This window comes from Chiloscyllium plagiosum, chromosome 31 (genome assembly GCF_004010195.1).
Source record: "Chiloscyllium plagiosum isolate BGI_BamShark_2017 chromosome 31, ASM401019v2, whole genome shotgun sequence".
NCBI lineage: Eukaryota > Metazoa > Chordata > Chondrichthyes > Orectolobiformes > Hemiscylliidae > Chiloscyllium > Chiloscyllium plagiosum.
In genome coordinates, this window is record NC_057740.1 from 18,799,842 (window position 1) to 18,822,840 (window position 22,999).

Consider the following 22,999-nt stretch of genomic DNA (forward strand, 5'->3'; position numbering starts at 1 on the left):
TCTCCCATGGGAATCCTGGTGTAATGCCTTACTGAAGTCCATATAGATCACATCTACCACTCATCAATCCTCTTTGTTACTTCTTCAAAAAATTCAATCAAGTTTGTGAGACATGATTTCCCACGCACAAAACCATGTTGACTATACCTAATCAGTCCTTGCCTATCAAAATAAACGTACATCCTGTCCCTCAGGATTCCCTCCAACAACTTGCCCATCACCGACGTCAGGCTCACTGTCTATAGTACCCTGGCTTGTCCTTACCACCTTTCTTAAACAGTGGCACCACGTTGGACAACCTCCAGTCTTCTGGCACCTCATCTGTGACTATCAATGAGACAAATATTTCAGTAAGAGGCCTAGCAATCACTTCCCTAGCCTCCCACAGAGTTCTAGGGTACATCTGATCAGGTCCTGGAGATTTATCCACCCTTATGCGTGTCAAGACAAACAGCACTTGGACATTTTTCAAGATGTCACCATCTATTTCCCTCCATTCTATATCCTCCATGTCCTTTTCCACAGTAAATACTGATGCAAAATACTCGTTTAGTATCTCCCACATTTTCTGCAGCTCCATACAAAGGCCGCCTTGCTGATCTTTGAGGGGCCTTATTCTCTCCCTTGTTACCCTTTTGTCCTTAATATATTTGTAAAAACTCTTTGGATTCTCCTTAACTCTATTTGCCAAAGCTATCTCATATCAACTTTTAGCCCTCCTGACTTCCCTCTTAAGTATACTCCTACTGCCTTTATACTCTTCTAAGGATTCACTCGATCTGTCCTGTTTGTACCTGATATATGCTTCCTTCCTTTTCTTAATCAAGCCCTCAATTCCTTTAGTCATCCAGCATTCCCTGTACCTATCAGTCTTCCCTTACACCCTAACAGGAATATACTCGTTATCTCATTTCTGAAGGCTTCCCATTTTCCAGCCGTCCCTTTACCTGCGAACATCTACCCCCAATCAGCTTTCGAAAGTTCTTGCCTAATACTGTCAAAACTGGCCTTCCTCCAATTTAGAATTTCAACTTTTAGATCTGGTCTATCCTTTTCCATCACTTTTTTAAAACTAGTAGAATTATGGTGGCTGGCCCCAAAGTGCTCCCCCACTGACATCTCAGTCACCTGCCCTGCCTTATTTCCCAAGAGTAGGTCAGGTTTTGTACTTTCTCTAGTAGGTACCTATAGAGGTAGTTTGCTGTAATCTTACCTGAACTGAAAGATTGTCTTATGAGGAAAAGTTAGACAGGCTGGGCTTGTTTTCACTCCAGTATAGAAGAGTAAGTGGTGATTTGATTGAAGTTTATATAAGACTCTGAATGGTGTTGTCAAGGTGGATGTTGAAAGAATGTTTCCTGTCGCAGGTAAGTCCAATACTAGGTGCCATGGTTTTGAAATTAAGGGTGATCTTATTAGGTCAGAGCTTAGAGGAATTTGTTTTTGAGGATTAGACAACTTTGGAACTTCTTGCTTCTGAAGGTAGTTGAGACAGGGTTATTTAATATTTTTAAGATGACTATGGATAGATTCTTGTTTACAAAACAGTCAAAGATTATTGGGATAAATGGGAATATGGTGCTTAGGCACAGCAGCCATAATCTTGTTGAATGGTGGAGCAGGTTTGGAGGGCCAAATGGCCTACTTGCTTAACAGTTCTCTAACATCTTCTGGCTGAGCCTTCCATTATTATTTTTGAGATGGAAATAAAGGAAAATTGGTTTCAATCCTGAGTATCACATAATTTCGGACCAAATGACCATAGATCATAAGAAATAGAAACAGGAATAGGCCATTCGGCCCCTCAAGCCTGCTCTGGCATTCAGTAGGATCTAGGCTGATCTGATTTCCTCATGTCCACTTTCCTATGTTCTCCCCATAATTGTTGATCAAGAATCTACTATCTCAACCTTTAATGCACGTAAGGACTCTGCTCCCCACAGCTCACTGCGCAAGGAGTTCCAAAGACACTCAGTCCTTCTGAGAGAAAAAAAATTCCTCCTTATCTCATTCTTAAATTGGCACCCCTTTATCCTGAGATTATGTACCCTGATGCTAGACTCTTCCATGAAGGGAAGCATCCTTTCAGCATTTAACCTGTCAAGCGCTTTAAGAATCCTGTATGTTGCAATGAGATTGTCTCTTATTCTTTTAAACTCCAGCAAGTGGTGTCCCAGCCTATTTAGTTTTTGCTCGTAAGACAGTCCGTCTACACAGAGAATTTTCCTCATTAACCTTTTCTGAACTGCCTGCAGTGAAAATATATTTTTCCTTAAGGAGATCAAAACTGCTCAGAGTACTATAAATGTGGTCCCTCTGGCACCTTGTAAAGTTGTAGTAAGATTTCTTCACTTTCATTCGTATGTGGGGCATGGGTGTTGCTGGCTGGGCCAGCATTTATTGTCCATTCCGAGTTGCCTCTGAGAACGTGTTGGTGAGCTGTCTACTTTAACTGCTGCTGTTCATGTGCTGTAGGTAAACCCACAATGCTGTCAGGAAGGGAATTCCATCAGACAATGGAACATTCACACCAACTGGGGCTGAAACTGGATTATGAAATAATTCACATCTTCAGCTTGTGTATGACATGCCTTTCACAGATCTCCATTGGTCTTTCTTAGACATGGTCTTTCTCGCCGGTACATTTCCTTCCTCCGATTATGAACTTTTCTATCTTGGACTTGGAAGGTTGTGAACCTAAGCTTCACTTGAGCAAGAATTTAGTCAGACAGTTCACAACAGTGCTGAGGGAACGCTGGACTGGCATGAGTGACGATTTTGGATGAGGTTTTAAACCAAGGGCCAAATCAAGCATCATCATGACACATATATCTGCAATACCAATGAAAGAAGTACAGGGATTTGATTTGATTTCTGGGCCAGCAGTCTTCACCAAAATAATAAAAAAACAAATGTTAACCAGTTGGCCTCATCACTTTTAAGGAGGTGGTGATGTAGTGATATTGTCACTAGGCGAGTAATCCAGAGCACCAGGTCCACGTTCTGGGAACATGCGTTGAATTCCAACATTTGAATTCAGTAAAAATCTGGATACTACTTTTCTGTAAATTATTTCTATCCCTTTGAATTGGCAGGAAATCAGCAGTGTTTACCAGTAGGGATGCTCATAACTTTGATAGCCAACGTTAGAGGCTATCATTGATTTAGCATAGAATCTCCCTGCTCCATTTTTCTTAATTGCTGAGCATCTATGATGAAAGTATGTTGTCGTGATAGAACCACTGGATTGGGGCTGTCGAAGGTCACGTACTTCTCTGTAAAAGAGGAGGAATCAGCATAGGGCAATCTTGTATCCTTTGGAGGCTAATCAACAATAGCAGAGCTTAACAAACCAAAGTAGATCAATTCCTAACTCCCAACAAAGTCCAAGTTATCAGGATTAGGTGAAGTTGAAGCCGTAATCAGATCAGCCATGATCTTGTTAAAAGATGGAGCAGGACCAAGGGGCTGATTGACCCTTCTGCTTCTGCATCCTATTTGTTTTGTCTATCCATTGAGCCAGTTGTCCTCTTTGCTTTCAACTGCAGATGTAATGGTGCGCTGAAATAAAATGAAATACTTTAAAATTGAGGAACTATGCAGATAACCAATATGTTAAAATATATTTGAGAAATGGAAGTGAATATTGTTCTGTAAATACTTGCGATAGAAAAAGAATCCCTTTAGAACAGCTAATTGACTTATGAATATTTATATTCATCTCTATTACAGACATCTGGCAGAAAAAGTCCTGAAAACTGTGAAAAACCTGAAAAGCTATTTAAAAAAGGATTGCAAGACAAGGTAAACAATTTTCAAGAAATTTCATTGATAATTAGTCATAACCGTCTGCAGTAGCTTTGTATAAAATGTTTTGTTTTATTTTTATTCCAATATTGTCAGACTTGATTGCAGGTGCTTTTTAATGATACTACCATCTATGCAAATTTTAGTTACAGTTTATTTAAGGAATGATATCCATACTGAGTGTAGACATAAAGTAACAAAGACTTGTGTGGTGCATTTTCAGAATGAATTTGATGTCGAATTAATTAAGAAGGATGTTTCTGGCTATTCATGGCTTCCCCCTGTTGTTGGAGTCCAGGGGGCACAATTTAAAAATGAGGGGCATGCCATTATCCTCCAAGAGGAGGAGAAGGACTTTTATGTAAAGGGTGATGAATCTTTGGAATTCTGTACCCCAGAGAGCTGTGGAAGCTCAGTTTTTGGGTGTTTAAAGTAGAGATTGAACAATTTTCAATTATCATTAGGCATGAAAGATTATGGGGGATAGTGTGGGTAAAAGACAAGGGAGTGTATGATCAGTCATAATAGTGTTGAATGGAGGAGCAAGCTTGATTTGGTGAATGCCTGCTTCTGTTCCTATCCTAGTCCTAGCCTTGTCGCTCGAGAGAGCTGTCTCCTCTGTGCCACTTCTCTTTAATGAATCCAATCATGTGACTGGATATCTGAACTGGCCAAAGTTAATGGGAGTGACACATTCCATAAAAATGGCCCAAAGCAAGAAAATAATGGAAAGCTGATTCCTTATTGGTTCTGAACACTTCAGCTGTTAGATGCCTATATTCTAATATCTTTTATGTAATGTCGGCAGATTAGGAGTTTTGGGAACCTGGCATGCTCAAGTGACTGTCTTAAAGGGAATTAATGTGTTTTATTAATTGCATTTGCAAGGATATTATGTTTGAATGTAAATGGGTTTTTATTTATTTTCTTTTTCCAATAATCGGCTTCCTTAGTTTTGTTTTGTGCAACTGTTTTATGAGCAGTATTATAAGAACTGGTGACAATATAACTTCCTTTGAGGTTTCCAAGAGCCCAAATGATTGCTGTTGAGGATTAATTCAAGAAGGGCACCAAAAACTGGTGCAGTGATACTGGAGGCATTTTTTCTTGCACAACAGTACCCCCAAAATTCATCATGTTTACCAGCCCTTCACAAAACTGGACATTCTGACTTCAGAACATAGACTGCCATGGAGCTGCATCATCGCTGCGCAATCTAACTGGAGCAGGGACAGCTGTAGCAATGGCAGAGTCTGCCTAGTGAGAGTTACAGTTTTTTACCTGGCGTTAGAGAAGAGGGTATTAGGAGAGGAACACAGGAGAGGTTTTCAGGAGAAATTTGTGGAGAAGAGGAAAGTGGAGAAGCGGGAGTGTTCTCCCACATCCTGCCAAGATAAAAACTCTAATATTCACTTTCCTTTCTGCAGTCATATACAGAAGAGTTGGTAGATCTGCATCGCAGGTTGATGGCATTACGAGAACGCAATGTGTTACAACAGGTAAATTATAAATGCACCCTTGGAAAGCGCGTACCAACTTTTTTTTAACTTGATAGTATTGCTCCTTTAAGTGCTCAGATGATTTTAATTAAAATCACAATATGTGTCGTATAATTTTAATATCTGATTGCATGCTCTTTAAGCAAAATTTAAAATTTTTTCCCCTTCTGCATAGGTATCAGTTGAGTAATCTAAATTTGTGATCTGGCTCCCCATTAAAGCATTTGCAATCTTGGCAAGCTTTAAACACTTTTTCCATACTTTTGACTCTATTTTATGGATCTATCTTTGATTTGATTTTTACCAGGCTGATTCCATGTGGGGAAATATGATAGAGTCATTATGGAATAGAAGGAGTCCATGCTGGCTTCCTGTGAAGCAGCAGTCAGTTCCATTTCCTGCTTTATCTCTGGAACCCTTCGCCTTTATTTCCCTCAGCTGCCCAACTGGTTTCCTCATTGAAATTATTGATCTTCTTTGTTTCCATCACCCTCATGTATGTGTGCATATATGGTAGTCTCTCAGAACCAGGATGCTTTAAGATGTAGGAGCAGAAGTAGTCCATTCAGCCCATCAAATCTGCTGTGCTATTCAGTGAGATCATGGCTGATCTTCTAACACTCAACTCCATTTTCTATGTTTTCCCTTAAACTCTTGGGTCCCTTTCTGATCACAAATCTGTATACCCCAGCCTTGAATTTACTTAAATGACTCAGCCTTGACAGCCCTATGAATCAAGTAATTCCATAGATTCACTAGCCTCTGAAAGAAGAAATTCCTACTCAAATCTGTCTTAAATCTGTGACCCTTTATTCTGAGGTCATGTCGTGTGGCCCTTGACTCTCACCCACAAGGGGAAGCAACCTCTCCACATCTACCCTGTTAAATTCCCTATGAATCTTGTTTATTTCAATAGGGTCACCTCTCATTCTTCTAAAATCCAATGAGAACAGATCTAACCTACTCAACCTCTCCTCATAAGACAGTCTGGCCTCCCAATTTCAGCCATGTGAACTTTCTGTGGCTCTAATGTTAGTAAATGTTTCCTTAGGTAAGGGGCCCAAAACTGATCAAAGTATTCCAGCTGTAGTCTGAATAGTACCTTGAATAATTTTTGCCAGATCTCCCTACTTTTACACATCATTCACTTTGGAATGCAGGCTGCCATTTTACTTGCCTTCACTATTAGCCACTAAAATTAGGTGCCAACGCGTGTCAAAAGCCTTTACTTGAGTTTTTATCTTGGGAATCTTGTTGTTCTGTTGCAATCACTTGCTCTGGTTTTGTTGACTGATAATTAGCATGTTTAGCTGTGTGACGATAAAGTTTCCATGGCCACCAAATCCTGAAGTGGGTCTTGATCCCAGTGCTTTTGGCCCACAGGTAAATACACTAACGCTGCCACAAGATCTCCTCACAACCCTGTCTGCTCTGATTTTCCAGATTTATTGCTTTAAAAAGTTCTTTCTCATATCCCACCTACTTCTCTTATGCAAATCCTTAAGTCTGTGTCTCCTGGTCCTTGTACCATGTGAAGAAAATCAGATACATGGAGTAGTGACCTTCAAATGTAACCACTCATATATAATTAAAACTCCTTCAGCAAACTTTTAAAAGTGTAACATCTAAAATTAGACATCCAGTTGACTTCAGCTAAAAGAATCAAAGGTCTTGTGACCTACTGATAATGTCCCAACCTCTGGGATAGAAAGTCTGGGTTCAAGTCCCACCTGCCCTAGAGGAGATTTTAAAAAATGATCAAATTCAGTTTGGTTCTGTCGGAAAGTACCAATGCATACTGAAACAGCAGAAAACTATATGATTAATTCACTCATTGTTTCTTAGCTGATGACAAATTAGAGTTGGCAAGTAACAGGAAATAACCAATCCATTGCTGCAACGTTTCAGTGGTTTGTTTGATTTGCCATCATGAAATGTTTGTCCAACTGAAAATCCATCTGCAGAAGTAATACTTGTAGCATGCAAAAAGTAAACAATTTTGATTAAAGTGCTTAATTTTAACCCTCAGATTTGCCTGCAAGGTGTTACACATTTACAGAAAATGTTTCCTCAGAGTTGAACCACTGAGTAGGCAGTTTGGAATCCTTTGCAATTCAATTAACATGAGTGTCGTGCTTGGAAATGGATGCCATCAATCTGCACTGTCCAAATTTCTGCTTCTGTTCTTACTCAGATTATGTGGTTCTCAGCCATATGGTGACATAATTAACTTTATACTGTCCTGTTTCAGTATTTCTGCAGCAGTTGTAACTTTAAATATAAATCTGAAGTTGCAGGACTTTAAATGGAATTGGTTCTTTTCCATATTTATCCTGTTACTATTTTCACATTTTCCTCTTTCTGTCTCTCGCTTTCACCTGGTACTATCAAAACCCTAATTTGGACTCCTTACCGCATGACTTGATTTCTGAATATATTTCTATTAGGCCTCAGTCTTCAAGAAATTACAAATTATTCAAAGTACTGCAGCAGCTTCCCACTTTCCAAGCCACAGTGCACTTAATTTAAGTTTCCTGGAATTGAGAAGTGAGAATTTAACCTCAATATAATTTTGTGTTTCACCAAGCATGGCATCAAGGAGCCCCCAATCAAAACTGGACCTAAGGGGAAGGCACTCTACTGATTGGAGTCATATCTAGCACAAAGGAAGAAGGTAGTGGTTATAGATGCTCAGTCGTCTCAGTCCAGAATATCTCTGCAGTTCCTCAGGGTAGTGTTCTAGACCCGACCATCTTCAGCAGTTTCAATAATGACCTTGTTTTCAATCACAAGGCCAAAATGTGAATATTCACTGATGACTGCACAATATTCAGAGCTAGTCATGATTCAGGCTTGGGCCACTAGCTGTTAAGTAATATTTGTGCCACACAAGTGCCAGATAATGACCATCTCAAAGAAGAGAGAATCCAATTGTTTGCCTGGGCATTACCATTGTTCAGTACTCCACTTGTAACATTTTGGGGCTTACCATTGACCAGAAACTGAACAGGAACAGTCATATAAATGCAAGAGCAGGGTCAGAGGCTACCAATTCTGTAGTGACTAACTTAACTCCTGATCCCTCAGAGCACATCCACCATTTACAAGGCACAAGTGAGGTGTGTGCTGGAATACTCTCCACTTGCCTGAATAGGCACAGCTCCAATAATACTCAGATGCTTAACACCATTTAGGGTTAAGAATGATTGACATTCTATCTGAAACCTTGGAAATTCACTCGCTTGACCAACAACACGTAGTGACAGCAGTGAGCACCATCTACAGGACTCACTGAGGGACTTCCCAAACCTGCAACCTCAAGTACTTCTTAGGACAATGGCAGTGGATACAATAGGAATATAAAAATCTGCAAGTTCTCCTCCGAGCCACACATCATCCTGACTTGGACGATATTGCCATTCATTTGCTATTGCTGGGTTGAAATCCTGGAAATCCCTTCCTGACAACGCTGTAGGTATATCTGCAGCACCTGGACTGCAGCAGTTCAAGAAGACAGTTCACCATTGTCCTCTTAAGGGCAATTAAGGACAGGCCATAAATATTGATCATCATGTGAATTAATGGAGTCAATTTGAAATCATCATGGGGTGGTATCAACCGTGGCTCATTTGTAGAGCTTTCATCTCTGAGTCAAATGGATTGGAGGTTCAAACATATAATCAAGACTGCCACTTTGTTGAGAGAGTACTATGTTTTGGATATTGGTGGTAAAATAAGGTTCTAACTACTCCAAAGCTTAAATGACATTATTCAAAAACTAAGTAAATATCTGAAACAGCATTTGTCTCCATTTGCATTATAATGCAGATTATCTGGTCATTGTCTCTTTGCTGGATGTGGGGCTTGTTAAAGTTGGCTACCATGTTTTCCTACGTTACAATAGTACTTAATTTAAAAAAAAATTAATTAATGAGATGTGGACATTGCTGGCTAGGTCAGTACTTCTTGTCCATCAGCTAATAACCAATCATATTGCTGTGGGTCTGTTCACATATAGGTCAGACCAGATAGATAGCAGATTTTCTTTCCTTAATGGAAGTTAAAGAATCAGAAGGGTTTTTACAACAATCATTACATGTTTGGCATGAGGCTAGCTTTTAATTCCAGAGTTCACTGAATTCAGTCTTCCCATCTGGTGTGGTGGGTTTTGACGCCTTGTCAGAAGATTAGACTGGGTTTCTGGATTACTAGTCCAATGATATTACTGTTACGCTACTATCACCCCTTATTATATGTAAAGCTGCTAAAATGTACCAAAGTCATGAAAAGGACAATATACATCAAGTTATTTCTAACAGTGAAAAGCAAATTGGTTCCTGTTGAAGTTAAACTTTTGCGTGGTTCTCCTTTTCTCATCAACTCCTCTTAAGTCATTGTCTTATTGCACAGTAAATAGAAAATGTGTTTTAAATTAATGATTTTGAATGGATGGGAGAGTTTAGTAGCTGTTACTGAAACTGGGGAGTAAATTTTGTAAATGAAAAATACATTACTTAAATATACAAGTGTGTGGTACTGAAGCATTTATCCAATTGAAGTCATACATTAATTTGTTTCACAATCAACCAATATTACTATTCTTCCCACAGAATGAAATAATCTCTTTGTGGTTAAACATCACTATCAGCACCAACTACTGTGCTACATTTTTACCATATTGTCCATTGTGTACCTTCCATGATTTTCCATCAAAGTTGACTTGGGTAAGAATCTAAAGATTTGATCGGAATTTCTGAGCCTGGTTTCAAGTGATCTTTGTTTTCCTTCTACAGATTGTAAACCTGATTGAAGAAACAGGACATTTCAATGTTACAAACACAACCTTTGACTTTGACCTTTTCTCACTGGATGAAACCACCGTCCGTAAGCTACAGAGTTACTTAGAGGCTACAGCCACATGACAAGACTTGGGCTTTTGATGCAGACTGTAGTATTTTTAAATAAAACTAAGACATTGGACTTCAATCCCTGTATGATGGAAGGCACAACCTAGGAGATGAGTGGCAATGTTACTGAATATTGATACTTTGTCTCAAAACTGAGGCCCAACTTAAAACCATCACTGCGTGGGATTAAGAAAGTCATTGTCAAAGCGTAAATTTTCTCACCATTTATCAATTCCCGGAAGCATAGCTATTCTACTAGGTCAGGAGCAAAGAAAAAGGAAGAATAGTGAGTGACTTTCTCCTCCAAGAGGTGCTCACCTCTACATGCTACCAGAGGAACAAGGAAGAAGTGTTTTTAAAGAAATATTTGATGGGACTTTTGTTTTAGTTTTTAGTGAATGTGTGAAATTTTACCTGAAGACAATAGAATTAATGTATATATTCTGCAAGAACAAATGAGCTACATCCCTGATGTGAACCGAAGAATTCTGTGGTTTCTAATAAAATGCCAAATGATACAATTTTACTGTGGAAATAAAATTCTGTAAAGTGCTAGGCACATTACTGAACTTGGTTTCACTAATGTGGTCTCAGAATCCAGTACAGATCTATTGCATTGTATATTATCTAAAGAATATATATTTTTGAACCCTTTGAGTACTGACTATCCTTTCCCACTTCCATAATATGTGCACATTTTTAACACATTTATTTTAAATAATATCTAATTAAGCAATTTTTTAAACTTGCTACATAGAAAGGCACCAAAATTCAAAGAATTTTACAACGCAAGAGACCATTTGTCCTACCCCTCCTAGACCTAGCCTGTAAAGACATTTCATTCATCTGCTGTTAAACCATACCATCCTTTTTCCTTTAGGTTACAGGTCTATTTCCCTGCCATAATCTGTTAATTCTTATTTGCCTAACATTTGTCAACAAGCTAATGTGGAATCTTATTGTTGTCTTTTGCCGATCCATAAACACTCCATCTGCATTGTTTCACTACAATTTTTCCTCTAAAGAACTGTTAACCATGCATTTACTTTTGCAGACACCAAGTGAGGCGATTGGTAAATCTGTCATAGTAGAATGTTGCAAAGAGATATCAATAAAAGTGCAAATTTAGAGTTCAATGTGGGAATGTTTGATATCATCCATTTTGAACCTAAGAATTCTCTAAATGTTGTGAATCCATGACTGATGGATGTAAAGGAATCCCAATATCAAAATCTTTACAAGCTGAGGGACAAGTATATTTTAAAAATCTATTCAATAGGCTAAGGAAATAGGAGCTGCAACAGAAAGGAAAGTTGCACTAAAACTATAGAAAGCTCTGGTATGACCCCATCTGAAGTATTGAATTCAGTTCTTGACACGGTGTCTCAGGATGGCTACATTGTCACACAGGGGCTGTGGAACAGTGTGCCATCAGCATTTTTCAGCTTGTTGGTAAGGTGGCCAGCATGTGGCCTGTCCTGGAAGGTGAATATTGTAGCAGGTTGCAGAATGGCTAGAAAAAGCCAAGATAAATGTTAAATTTGAACTTTTCAGTGGTATCTCTAAGCCTGGAGGAGTGCCTATGTATTTACTGGAGAGTAGTTGTCAGCTTCCAGTTTGACCCCTATTTCTCATTTGGATCACCACTTATACCAAAAATAGCAACGTTGTCATTCACTTGTTTTTGTTCTTTTAACGGCAAGCAAAAGCCCTTCACAAGCTGATGTTGCACCATAACGAACGCATGGTTCGATAAAATTTGTAGGTCATCCTTCCAATTGCCAGAGTAGTGCCCTGCCCATTTTTTGAAAAATTGAAGTTCAAAAGTTACCCAAGACTAATTGTTATTAGTGTTCCAGTACAGAAGAAACTGCCTTTTATAATGTAGCGTTGTCCTAAATATTCTAATAAAAATAGTTGGAATAACCACCAACAGTGGAATTGCATCGTCAGAAGTAGGTTCCATGGTATTATTTCAAATCGTGTCAGTATTGCTATAGATAAAGCATAGCAATTTCTGGAGCTGGACAGGGCATTCTGCATTTACAAAGGGGTTTCAATTCTTTTCAGCAATATTTTGAAATTCTAATCCAAAGCCTTACACAATGGGAATAATCAGGATAACATCTCCAGACAAGTCATACCTTTATACTGAAAAAGGACGTTAGCATATCTTGCACCATTCGGTATCTCGTGTTAGCCCTTTTGAAGCCTGAGTAAATGCTACATTACCCAAATCAGAGGCTGCAGTGAGAATGAAATATCACTTGGGATTCTGAATGGCCTTGCCTTTGAAGGGCAGACTGGCTTATAGGGATGATGGGGTTGGTGGGGAGGGTAGTGCAATAAGATTACTGCTAATATTTTTTGTATCTAGGCTGACAAGAGTCACAGAAATTCCAGGCCATTATTCCAGTGCACTGGATGGATGTGAGGCTGAAGGTTGTGTCCTGTATTGAAATCATCAGACTTCCTCTTGTATTGAAGCTGAATCCTCTCTTGGGATCTGGTAAGATAATGGAGTTGTAAGCACTGGGTCTATTCAGAGACAGATCAAAGCACTACTTTGTTGCTTTTGTTGGGATTGCTGAAATTACATTGGAAACTTTTATAACCTGTTGTTACGTGTACCTGTACTGAGGCTATTGATACTATTTTCCCTTGTACTACATGGTTCAGTTTTTTTGTTAGTAAGTAGTGATTTGGTTGTACAAGACCTCAGTATTGCTAAAAATAAAGTCTTTTTATTGAAGCATTTTATCTGCAAAGGCCTGCAAGATGATGAGCTTTTTAACAAAATGTCTTTTTTCAGACATACTCTTTTTTTTGTACTTGAACTTTATCTTCTGTTAATAAGTACTTGTTAACGGATATTGCTGTAAAGCAGTGCAACTGGATAAAATATGGAGTGGTAATTTCTATCCCAAACTCATCAGACTCTTACCACGTTTTTGAGTAAAGAGGTGTTCAGAAATTTTCTCAATTGTAATTGCTACTGCTCAAAACAAATGTAGACCCCTTCCTTTTCTATTTTGTGTTTTTCTAGTTAAGATTACTTTTAAGATTAGATTAGAAGTGATCAGTTATGGTATGATATGAATGGGTCTTTTATTTTTCTGCTTGTCAAAAGAAGTCACTGAAAATCTAACAGGAATGTAAAAATGATTTTTTTTTTTAAAAAATCCACGAATAGGACCCTCTATCATTCTCATCCTGAAAAATCTCTGGTTTCACAACTTTATTTGCATCACGATGCAATGAAGTACGCAATCGTTCAACATTGCATATTACATGTTCATGCAAAATTTACAGTCTGCAGCAATGGAATAAAACATTACAGTATCTGTATTTACATTGAATACAGTCTGGGTGTTATCATTCATGGTAAATAGCAGTAATTACACTTTCAGGATTTTTAACATAGCAATTGGTTGCAAATATATTAAGACGTTGAGTAAACAACTGGTGACACAAAAACAATGAAATACTCCTTCAAATGATAATGCAGAAGAAACGTCAATTGGGCCATGTTTTCACACTTCAGTCGCCATTTTGAATATTGCATTGGGATTGTGTTCAGTTTATAAACTGGCAGCTTGCATACATTGGATGTGGTACATTAATATTAAGACAAATAATACCTTTCTCAGCAATAGGTAAAATAACAGGAAGGTAAGTCAAAATTATTCATTTCACAATTCAGTAAGAAAAGCATAACAGCATGTAGAACAACTGCTAGTCAAACTGCTGTATAGATCATTTAGAATATTAAGGTGCCAGTTTCACCGTGTTATTATAGCCTAATCAAGTTACTGCCAAAATGCTTATTCCCTACAGCCAAAGAAACTTAGGATGGCTAAAGGGTTACGTTTTCTCTGGTTAATACCAATCCCCTTCACAAGTTAGTTCCCAAAAATTCAAAACTGGTTGAATTCATACTTAAAATATTATAAGTGTTGCAAATAAACATGTACAATAATTAAGGTATTGAAAATTTAGCCCCAGCATTACATTTTTAGGCACTTTTCACATGTGGTATTCTAGAAATTACAGCATCTGAGTTCTTTGTAGTCCAAAGCACTTAATGTCTGGTGTTAGCTGTTCAACTGCAGCTATCAACTGTAACCTACTCTCCCTGCCTTTGTTACCTCTGAGTAATCTATTCCAATGCATTCCTGGCCAGTTTTCCATTATCTCCCTTTTAGGATATTATGGGAGTTAAATATTGCTCAGTCTATCAAAGGCTTTGACCACAATGTTTCAAATTCTCTTGGATGTGCATATTAAAGTGCTGGAGAGCAGTATCATTGGTGATGAGAAGAATAAATCAAAAACTATAAACATGTAAGACAGTGGATAAAGCTTCTGAAAGTCAAACTTGGGATAAAGTTAAAGTTAGTGGTGAAAAAGACATGGATTGAGTCAACGGTAACCAACATTAATTGTAAGAGGAATATATACCTGACAAATTAAAATAGAAATTAAGGCATATTGTCTTTGAGATAGCTCAATATGGTTGACTGGTTTGCCATGTAGAGTGATGCCAGAGATTACCATGAAAGAGCTCTTTTCAACCTCTCCCTTAAGCTAAGACATGGTGACATCTGGGTTAAATCACCACTAGTTATGTCTCTCTGATGGGAGTGCAGTCCTATGGGATGGCAGATCTATGGTAACTTTACTGGAGGCTATGTATCAGTACAATAGAAACCAAAAACTTGTGCTGGTTGGAGAAGTGAAACAAATTGAGCAGTGATATTTCAGTTTTGGGTAGTGATGTGTGAGAGATCTGGACCTAGGTATAGAGGATACAAAATTTAGACACAGCATTAAAATAGGATTTAACAACAGAAGTGGTCGTGAACAACTTCAGGAGGCTGTAGATTAATCTGAAGTCTTTCTGTCCAGTTTAAGTTGAAGTGGAGAAATACAAGGTTATTCAAATTTCAGGAACACAGTTCTGCCTATTCAAAGAGATCAAGTTACATCTAACTGTAAAGATCCCTGGAAAAAGGGCTTTAGGTTTCAGAATTACAAAAGCAGATGAAAAAAAATCTTTGGCACCTTTCTTCCAGAATAAATAAAATGAAAAAAGAAAGGTTTTGGTTGTGAGCAGAACCAGATGACACCATGTTTCTTATTACTGTAGAATCACTAACATTTCTGTTATAATGGTTGTTTAAGAAGGGCATAAAACAAATTTAAAAAGACACAAAAAAGGATGTATTTTTATTATACAGAGGATGGTTAAGTCATAGAGTACCCGAGCAGAACCATGGTGAAAGGAGAATCCATTAACTTTTCAAAGGGGATGAATAGCTGAGTAAAAAAAAAACCTCTTTCAGATAGCTAGCATTTACATGAGTGACCAAATACTCCTATGCTGTAAAAGTCAATGATTTGATGATTCTACAAAATTTAAAGCACTGCCACACTAAAAAGTGGCTTTTCATGTATAAAAACAGATCTTTTCTTTTTATTTGGCTTGTCCAAATGGGGCTGTACAATTCCTCTACAAAATGTACATTGGAAACAAAAATATATTTCATGACAGTTAAACTTCAAGAACAATAAATAGTCATAAAAACAAAGAAATAGGTCACTTAAATAATTTTTGGGGATGCTGTACAAAAATTAAAGAAATAGAAATGTTGGATTAATAATCTTTACACACATGGTTGATCAAAACATAAAACGTTATCACTTCTTTGGAGACTGTAATCGTATATAGCAGAATATCTGCCATTTGTCACGGATTTTGTAAACAATGTTTTGTTCTGTAACCAAGAGATATTATAAACAGAATTGTTGCTGCTGGCCCTTCATGTTTACTAGAGTTTGGTATATTTCCATGTTAAGGAAGTCAAATGCTAAAAGTTGGTTTCATTATGTATATGCACATACATATAAGTATGGGAAAATAACTTTTCAAATGAGCATATTTGCAATGCTAGCACAATAGCTGTACTAAGCATTTTAATGTAAAAAGCACATCTTCCCTCAATTTGTTTTAGCAATCCCAATTCCTGAAAAGTACAGATGCAATACAATTAATTTCTTCATTGTGGCAACAATTGTGAAACGTGAACATTTATTTGAAACTATATAGAAATGCCAAAGTTGATGATAACATTGCAAAACCAAAAATATAAACAAACAATCTACAAATCCAGCTGGTGTTTCACTGCTGTAGTAACAACCAAGTCTATTTTGCTGTAAGTGGATTATCTGGAGTGATTGGGGTTATTGCATCCTTGTACAGATCATCAATTTGGTCATTGTACATCTTCAGCACAACAGGCCTTTTCAGTTTCATTGTCGGACCTGTGAACAACAAAGGGCAATACACCAAAAATGAAACTTATCAAAAAGTTGCAATACAAGATTTTAAAAATAACTTTTCAACCTTGTTTCAAAATCGTTTTGAATGTTATGCTCCTAGTTTTTAAAAAGAGCAAACTACTTCTATTTTGCACTTCCCTGACATAGGAATCTTGCCTCTTATGTTTTAACATGAGTAAAACACATCAAAACACCAGCTTGCTTAGCCACTTATTCACTGTGTTTGGTTTGCCTTGACCTGCTTTGGAATGGTAAAATTGCACTCCAACTTGTGCAGTTCTATCCAAGCTATAGATTTATTCCTTACCTAATTCTCCTCCTGGAATGGAGAAGTCCTTTTCTAAAAGAAGCCACTTCTGAATTCGCTGTGCATTCGACGTAGCCTTTTCATTCACCTGGTTGATGCATTCCTGTATGGCACCATATACGTAAACATCTTTGCTGGCTAAGATTTCTGATGCCTTTGTAGCATTGCTGCCTATCCTTTGGCAAAACTGAATTGCTGCTTCTGATAGATCATCCTGTGGTTCACCAGAATCACCGTTTACATTGCACTGGAACAAGGTTAAAAATAAATTATTGAGTATGCTAGTAATATCAGCTCAAGAAAGGCACTTGATTGAAAGGAAGGCAAAGGAAGCATTTCAAAAACTCTCTGAAGGCTTCCATACAGAAATTCAAAACCCTTGTTCAGAAGTGACAACTTAGAAGAGCCTTCCTGTATGAGAACACCAGTCAGCAAGGAGAAACATGGAAAAGGAAGCAGAGAACGGAAGGCCAGCAATCTCGAGGCCAAGGATTAACACCTCTTGGAAACACAAAATGTGTGGTTGGACATGCAACTCTAGGGTTGGGCTCATCAGCCAAACAAGGACCGGCAGAATCCCTGACCAGTTCCCTGGATAGGTAATTATACACCATGGTGACAGATTGCCAATGACAATGAATATACAAACAATTATAGAAATATCACTCCTATTAGTGTTAAAATAGCAACTTGATCCAATGTATAATTTATTCACTGTTACAATCCTTTTTTGTTACAGAGGGAACAGCATAACGACACTATTCCAATGAACTAGAAATAGAACAAATCAGAGTGCTTTAAAAACTATTTTTGTCCCCATTAAGTTCTCTGCCAGCTCTTATTTTAAGCAAATAAAGTAGGGAAATTTGTTTAAAAGGAACTTCCTCACACAGGATTACCTGCATAAGAAATTCCTCAAGAAATGACCAATTTAAGGTATTCACAACTAAGTTATTGTTTAAATATATTCATCCAAAAACTTCAAGACCTGTTGGACCTGGTCAAATAGTAGTCAGGAAATAGAATCAAGTGTTATGGACCAGGCCAGACCCTCTCAAAATATTTTAAGAAGGTAGCCTAGACCCAAGTTTCTTATTTTAAAGGCAGATGTGAAGTGGATATTCTAGGGTGTTGCAGCTGGTCAAACCAGACTGCTTTAAGCAAAACAGAATTTATTTAAACATTACAGTTGAAACAGAAACTAAAGAAAATGGAATTTAGAATAACTTAACTATTGGAAAACTTAAGTAACCCAATATAGCAACTTAACTAAGGAACTGCTCCAATCCAGTAACATCCCCAAAACACACCCCTTGGCAAAAGGTAAATTGAAATATAGATTCTTACAGGCAGAAGGGAACAACTTCCAAGAGATTTCAGAGACGAAAGTCAGTCGAGAATCATCTGCTGAAGCTTGGAACCTTTCCTGGACTCCAGCATCTTGACTGTTACAATTAAACCAAACTAGAAAAAACCTGAACTAGGAGAATTGGCCACTTTCCTGCCACTGTTAAATTAGGCTCTTTCCAGCCCCCTTGGCACCTCTGCCTTTCTGACCTCTCAAAAAAGGACAAAATAACCTTGTTAAAGTGACAGCATTGTCACACAAGTTCACACAAAAGTCCAAAGGCAAACTAAATTTAGGTATTAATGAACTTCTGAAAAGTAACTATGTTCTGAAAGGAAATTCATCCTTTACTGATCTTGAGGCAACCTTGGAATCAAACAAACATGGAGAGTACTGGGCCAACAAGTTCCAATAAAGAAAAAGTGAGAGACCATCAAAACCTGGTCATTGAGCGATATTCATCTTTGGATTAAGAGAAAAAGGGAGGCTTACAGCAGATACTGAGGGGTCAAAACAGCAGAAGCCCTACAGGAATGTAAAATGTGCAAGGGAGAACTTGAAAGGGGAGATCAGGAGAGCTAAAGGGGAAATGAAAGGATTTTGGCAGGTAAAAAAGGAAATTCCTCTGTTGTTTTCCCAAGTATATTAAGAGCAAGAGGATAATGAGGGCAAGTGTAGGGCCTATTAAGGACCAAGTGGTAATTTGTACATGGAGCTAGAGGATCTAGGAAGGGTTCCAAAAGAATTATTTCAGTTGGTGCTCACTTGTGAGGGGGACGATATGGGTAGAGATCAGGGAGAAGGTCTGTAATTCAATTAAAGAAATTAGTGTAGACAGAGGAGGTTTTGAATGGTCTGAGTGTAAAATTTTCAATTCTTCTGACCATAGTAGAAGTGCCAGAGGACTGGAGGACAACCAATGCAGTAGTGTTATTCAAGGAAGAGGAAAGGGTAAACCAGAAAACTGCAAGCCAGTCAGTCTAACCTCAGTGCTGGGGAAACTACTGGAAGCAATTCTGAGGGACAGAATTGGAGAGGCATGGATTAATTAAGAATGGTCAGCATGGTTTTGTTAAGGGAAAGTCATGTCTGACCAATTTGAATTTTTTGAAGAGATGACCATGTGTGTCGATGAGGGCAATGCTTTTGTTGTAGTCTAACTGGACTTCAGCGAGGCTTTTGATAAGGTTTCACATGGGAGACGGATAGCTAAAATGGTAAGAGCCCATGGCATCCAGGGAAATTTGGCAAGTTGGATCCACAATTGGCTGAGTGATGGAAAGCAAAGGGTAATGATTGAGGAGCAATTTTCCAACTGGAAGTCTCCGTCTAATGGGATCCCACTGAGGTCAGTGCTGGGGCCCTTGCTGTTTTGGTTCATATAAATGATTTAGACTTGAATATAGGACAGTTAATCGTAGGTTTGCAGATGATACAAAATTAGTTAGTTGGTAAATTGTGAGAAGGATAGACTTAGAATTCAGGAGGATATAGACAGTCTGACAAATGGAACTCATTCTGGATGAATGTGAGGTTAGACAAACAATGGAATATGTGAGGAATGGCAGAACTCTGGGGAGCACCAAGGATCAGACCTTGATGTGCATGTTTACTGGTTGCTTATGGTATCAGGACAAGTAGCTAAAGTGGTTAAAGTACATGGGAGACCTGCCTTTATTAGCCGAGGCAGAGAATTTAGGACAAAGAGGTAAATGTCTCTGAACGGACAGCCAGACTTCTCCAACTTCTGGGATTCATGACAGCCCATGAACTGACAACCAGGCTCAGACAACAACTCACCAGGACGAAAGACCCAATACCCATTATGTGTAAGACTAACGTAAATTTACAAGATTCCATGCAAAGACTGCACAAAACACTGTACAGGACAAACAGGCAGACAACTAGCAATCTGCGTCCACGAACACCAAATAACCAGTAAATGCCACAACCAACTGTCCCTCATAACCATATACACAGATGACAGGCACCACAAATTCAACTGGGACAACACAACAATCATAGGACAAGCTAAACAGGGGACAGCCAGAGAATTCCTAGAAGCATAGCATTCATCCACAACTCTATCAACAAACACATTGACCTGGACTCAATATACCGGCCACTACAACCAGAACTGGCAACCAAAAGCAGCAGAAACGGAACCAAACAAATTTCTGAAGACACAGTATAACCACGCTTCACAGGAGGCTCCAAAGCACTGAAGATGTCACCTAGATAGGGTACTAAACATCTGCAAATCAACTTCCCAGCTCGACGAACATACTCACAGCCACCAACCTGCAATTGAGCTACAAATCTTTACAGAAATCTTGAAAGAGCTAGAGTGCAGTTCTGAGGAATCCACATTATAGAAGGGATGTGATAGCATTAGAGGGTGTGTAAAGGCGATTTAACAGGATGTTGCCTGGGCTGGAGAGATTTAGTTGTAAAGAGAGATTGGATAGACTGGAGTGGTTTTCCTTAACAGCAGAGATGATTGAGAGGCAACAATGATTGAAACATATAAAATTGAGGGGCACAGATAGAGTAGACAGGAAGAAACATATTCCCCTTGATGTTGGGATCAATGTTGAGGGACATATATTTAAGGCAAGAGGTTTAGAGATTTGGGGAAAAGTATTTTCAACCAAAAAGGTGTGAGTATATGGAACTCTCTGCCTGAAAGAATGGTGGAGCAGAAACTGAACATTTAAAAAGTATTTTCAATGTGCACTTGTGCAGCCAAGGCAGACAATATGGGCCAAATGGGATAAGAATAGTTTGCGTGGTTGTTTAAAACCATGTGAATGTGATGGGCCCATGGGCCTTTTTCTGAGCTGTAGACCTCTATGACTTTATCAGGTTGTATTGGATGGGCAGAGGGCTAAGACATGTTGATGATATTCGACAGCTGCACCACTGTGAATGAGTCCTGTGAACATTCCCGTACGTGCTGATGATGGCTTTTTTTCTGTATTTGGTTTTCTGTGCTGGCTGTTTGTAACAATATACGAGAGAGAGTTTTGTTCCAAGTCGCTGGACTTCACCTCGGACCGGGATCACAGACAGTGCTAGGAACCATCTCAGCCTCCAGAGCAGCCAATGATCGAGGGGTCCCTGACCAGCAGAAGGGCATGAGGCTTACTGCCTTCCTTCCTTTCCTTTTTCATCCTTTCTTTATTACTTAATAGATGGTCATATTTCAGTCTTTATTTTCCTTTTTAAAAATTATTCAATAAATATTCATATTTAAACAAATTGCCATTGTTGAGTCTTCTCTTATCTACATTTAACCGAATCTGAAAAGAATCGCTTGGGATACACTGTGTGATCCAAGACTCATGTGACCCAATATTGTGGAGAAGGGGTTGAGATGAAAACAACTATAATATTAAAAGACCACCTTACCCCAGTTCCAACCTTCCAGCTCAGCACTGTCCCCATGACCTGTCCCACCTGCCAATCTCCCTTTCCACCTATCCGCTCCACCTTCCCCTCTGACCTATCACCTCCATCCCCACCCCCATTCACCTATTGAACTCTTTGCTACCTTCTCCTCAGCCCCATCCACCACCCCCAAATCTCTCCACCCTGGAGGCTTCCTGCCTCCATTCCTGATGAACAGCTTTTGCCTGAAATGTCGATTTTCCTGCTCCTCAGATGCTGCCTGACCTGCTGTGCCTTTCCAGCACCACTAATCTAAACTCTGGTTTCCAGCATTTGCAGTCCTCGCTTTTGCCTAGTTAAATCTAGGCATGTTGACAATGTTTCTCCCAGCTCTGTTATACAACACTACACTGAAAACATTGTCGTAGTTACATTTGAAATCAAGGCCTGGCAATGGAAGTAGAGAAAAATACATATTGCATTTAGCTGTAAAAAGTTTCTACAATAGTTTATACCAATTGTACAGTAGTGAAGTGAAGCATAATCCCAACTGGTATAAGAAAGGTGGCCTCTGTCTAAACAGAGAAGCAAACAAGGTAGGCAATTAGCTACTGATGGGGAGGATTAGATTAATACTTGGAACATAATGTGGGAAACAGTTGGGATAGTGGTTGAGGAGGAGGGGGGAGAGAAAGTAAACATACTTAAAAGCTTTAAACTAGGAACACAACTTAGCTTTACCCTAATACCCAGGGCCATAGAAATTAAAAATGCCGGAATTGTATGTGTAGTGAAAAAAACTAAAAGCACAAAACCATATTACACCTGAAAATACATAAATGATTGGAGAAGAAGCCAAACAGAAAGGGAAATGAGTGTGTGGCTAGTGCTGGGCAGAAATCGCCAGAAATAAGAAAGGAGCCCCATACAAACTCAGGATGTGACTGGCTACAAATGTGGCTGCAGAATATGAACATCATGGATACCACCACTGAAGCAATGGTGAGTCTGAGAAGACTATTCAGCATAATTAAATGATTAAGGTGATTAATAGACACTACAGCGGCAAGGGACCCTGCACTGAACCCTGTGCTTCACCAATGGACACAGGCGCCAATCCCAAACACAACTGTCAACCAGCACCTCTGCCTCCTGCTGTCCGGCAACGTTTGGAACCAACGTGATATGCTTTCATTGGGTGTGGGGTGTGTGTGTGTGGGTGTGTGTCACACAACAGCCTATCAGTCTTTACATGGATAACTGCCACTACAAAGACATCAAGTGGACATGATGTAACTGAATGAAGAAGGTGTTTAGCGTCAGATCCTCAAAAAATCTTTATTCAGAAGAAATATTAATATAATGAATGGTAAAGTTAAAAGTTTCAATTGAAATTGGA

General features: G+C 38.7%; 2 protein-coding genes across 6 annotated transcripts in view; one reads left to right on the top strand and one right to left on the bottom strand.

Annotated features, from left to right (window-relative positions):
* The window catches only part of mllt1a (MLLT1 super elongation complex subunit a), a 115,570-nt gene extending 104,700 nt beyond the window's left edge, over nucleotides 1-10,870 (top strand). For all 3 annotated transcript variants that reach the window (XM_043721102.1, XM_043721100.1, XM_043721101.1), the window contains 3 exons: nucleotides 3,733-3,804; nucleotides 5,235-5,306; nucleotides 10,100-10,870. In XM_043721102.1, the coding sequence (XP_043577037.1) occupies nucleotides 3,733-3,804; nucleotides 5,235-5,306; nucleotides 10,100-10,228 (273 nt within the window). In that variant the 3' untranslated portion in view covers nucleotides 10,229-10,870. The remainder of the gene's footprint in view (nucleotides 1-3,732; nucleotides 3,805-5,234; nucleotides 5,307-10,099) is intronic.
* Nucleotides 10,871-13,418: 2,548 nt separating this feature from the next.
* Nucleotides 13,419-22,999, bottom strand: part of acsbg2 (acyl-CoA synthetase bubblegum family member 2) — a 61,473-nt gene continuing 51,892 nt past the window's right edge. For all 3 annotated transcript variants that reach the window (XM_043721099.1, XM_043721097.1, XM_043721096.1), the window contains 2 exons: nucleotides 16,863-17,109; nucleotides 13,419-16,537 (listed from right to left, as the gene is read on the bottom strand). In XM_043721099.1, coding sequence (XP_043577034.1) covers nucleotides 16,419-16,537; nucleotides 16,863-17,109 — 366 coding nt within the window. In that variant the 3' untranslated portion in view covers nucleotides 13,419-16,418. The remainder of the gene's footprint in view (nucleotides 16,538-16,862; nucleotides 17,110-22,999) is intronic.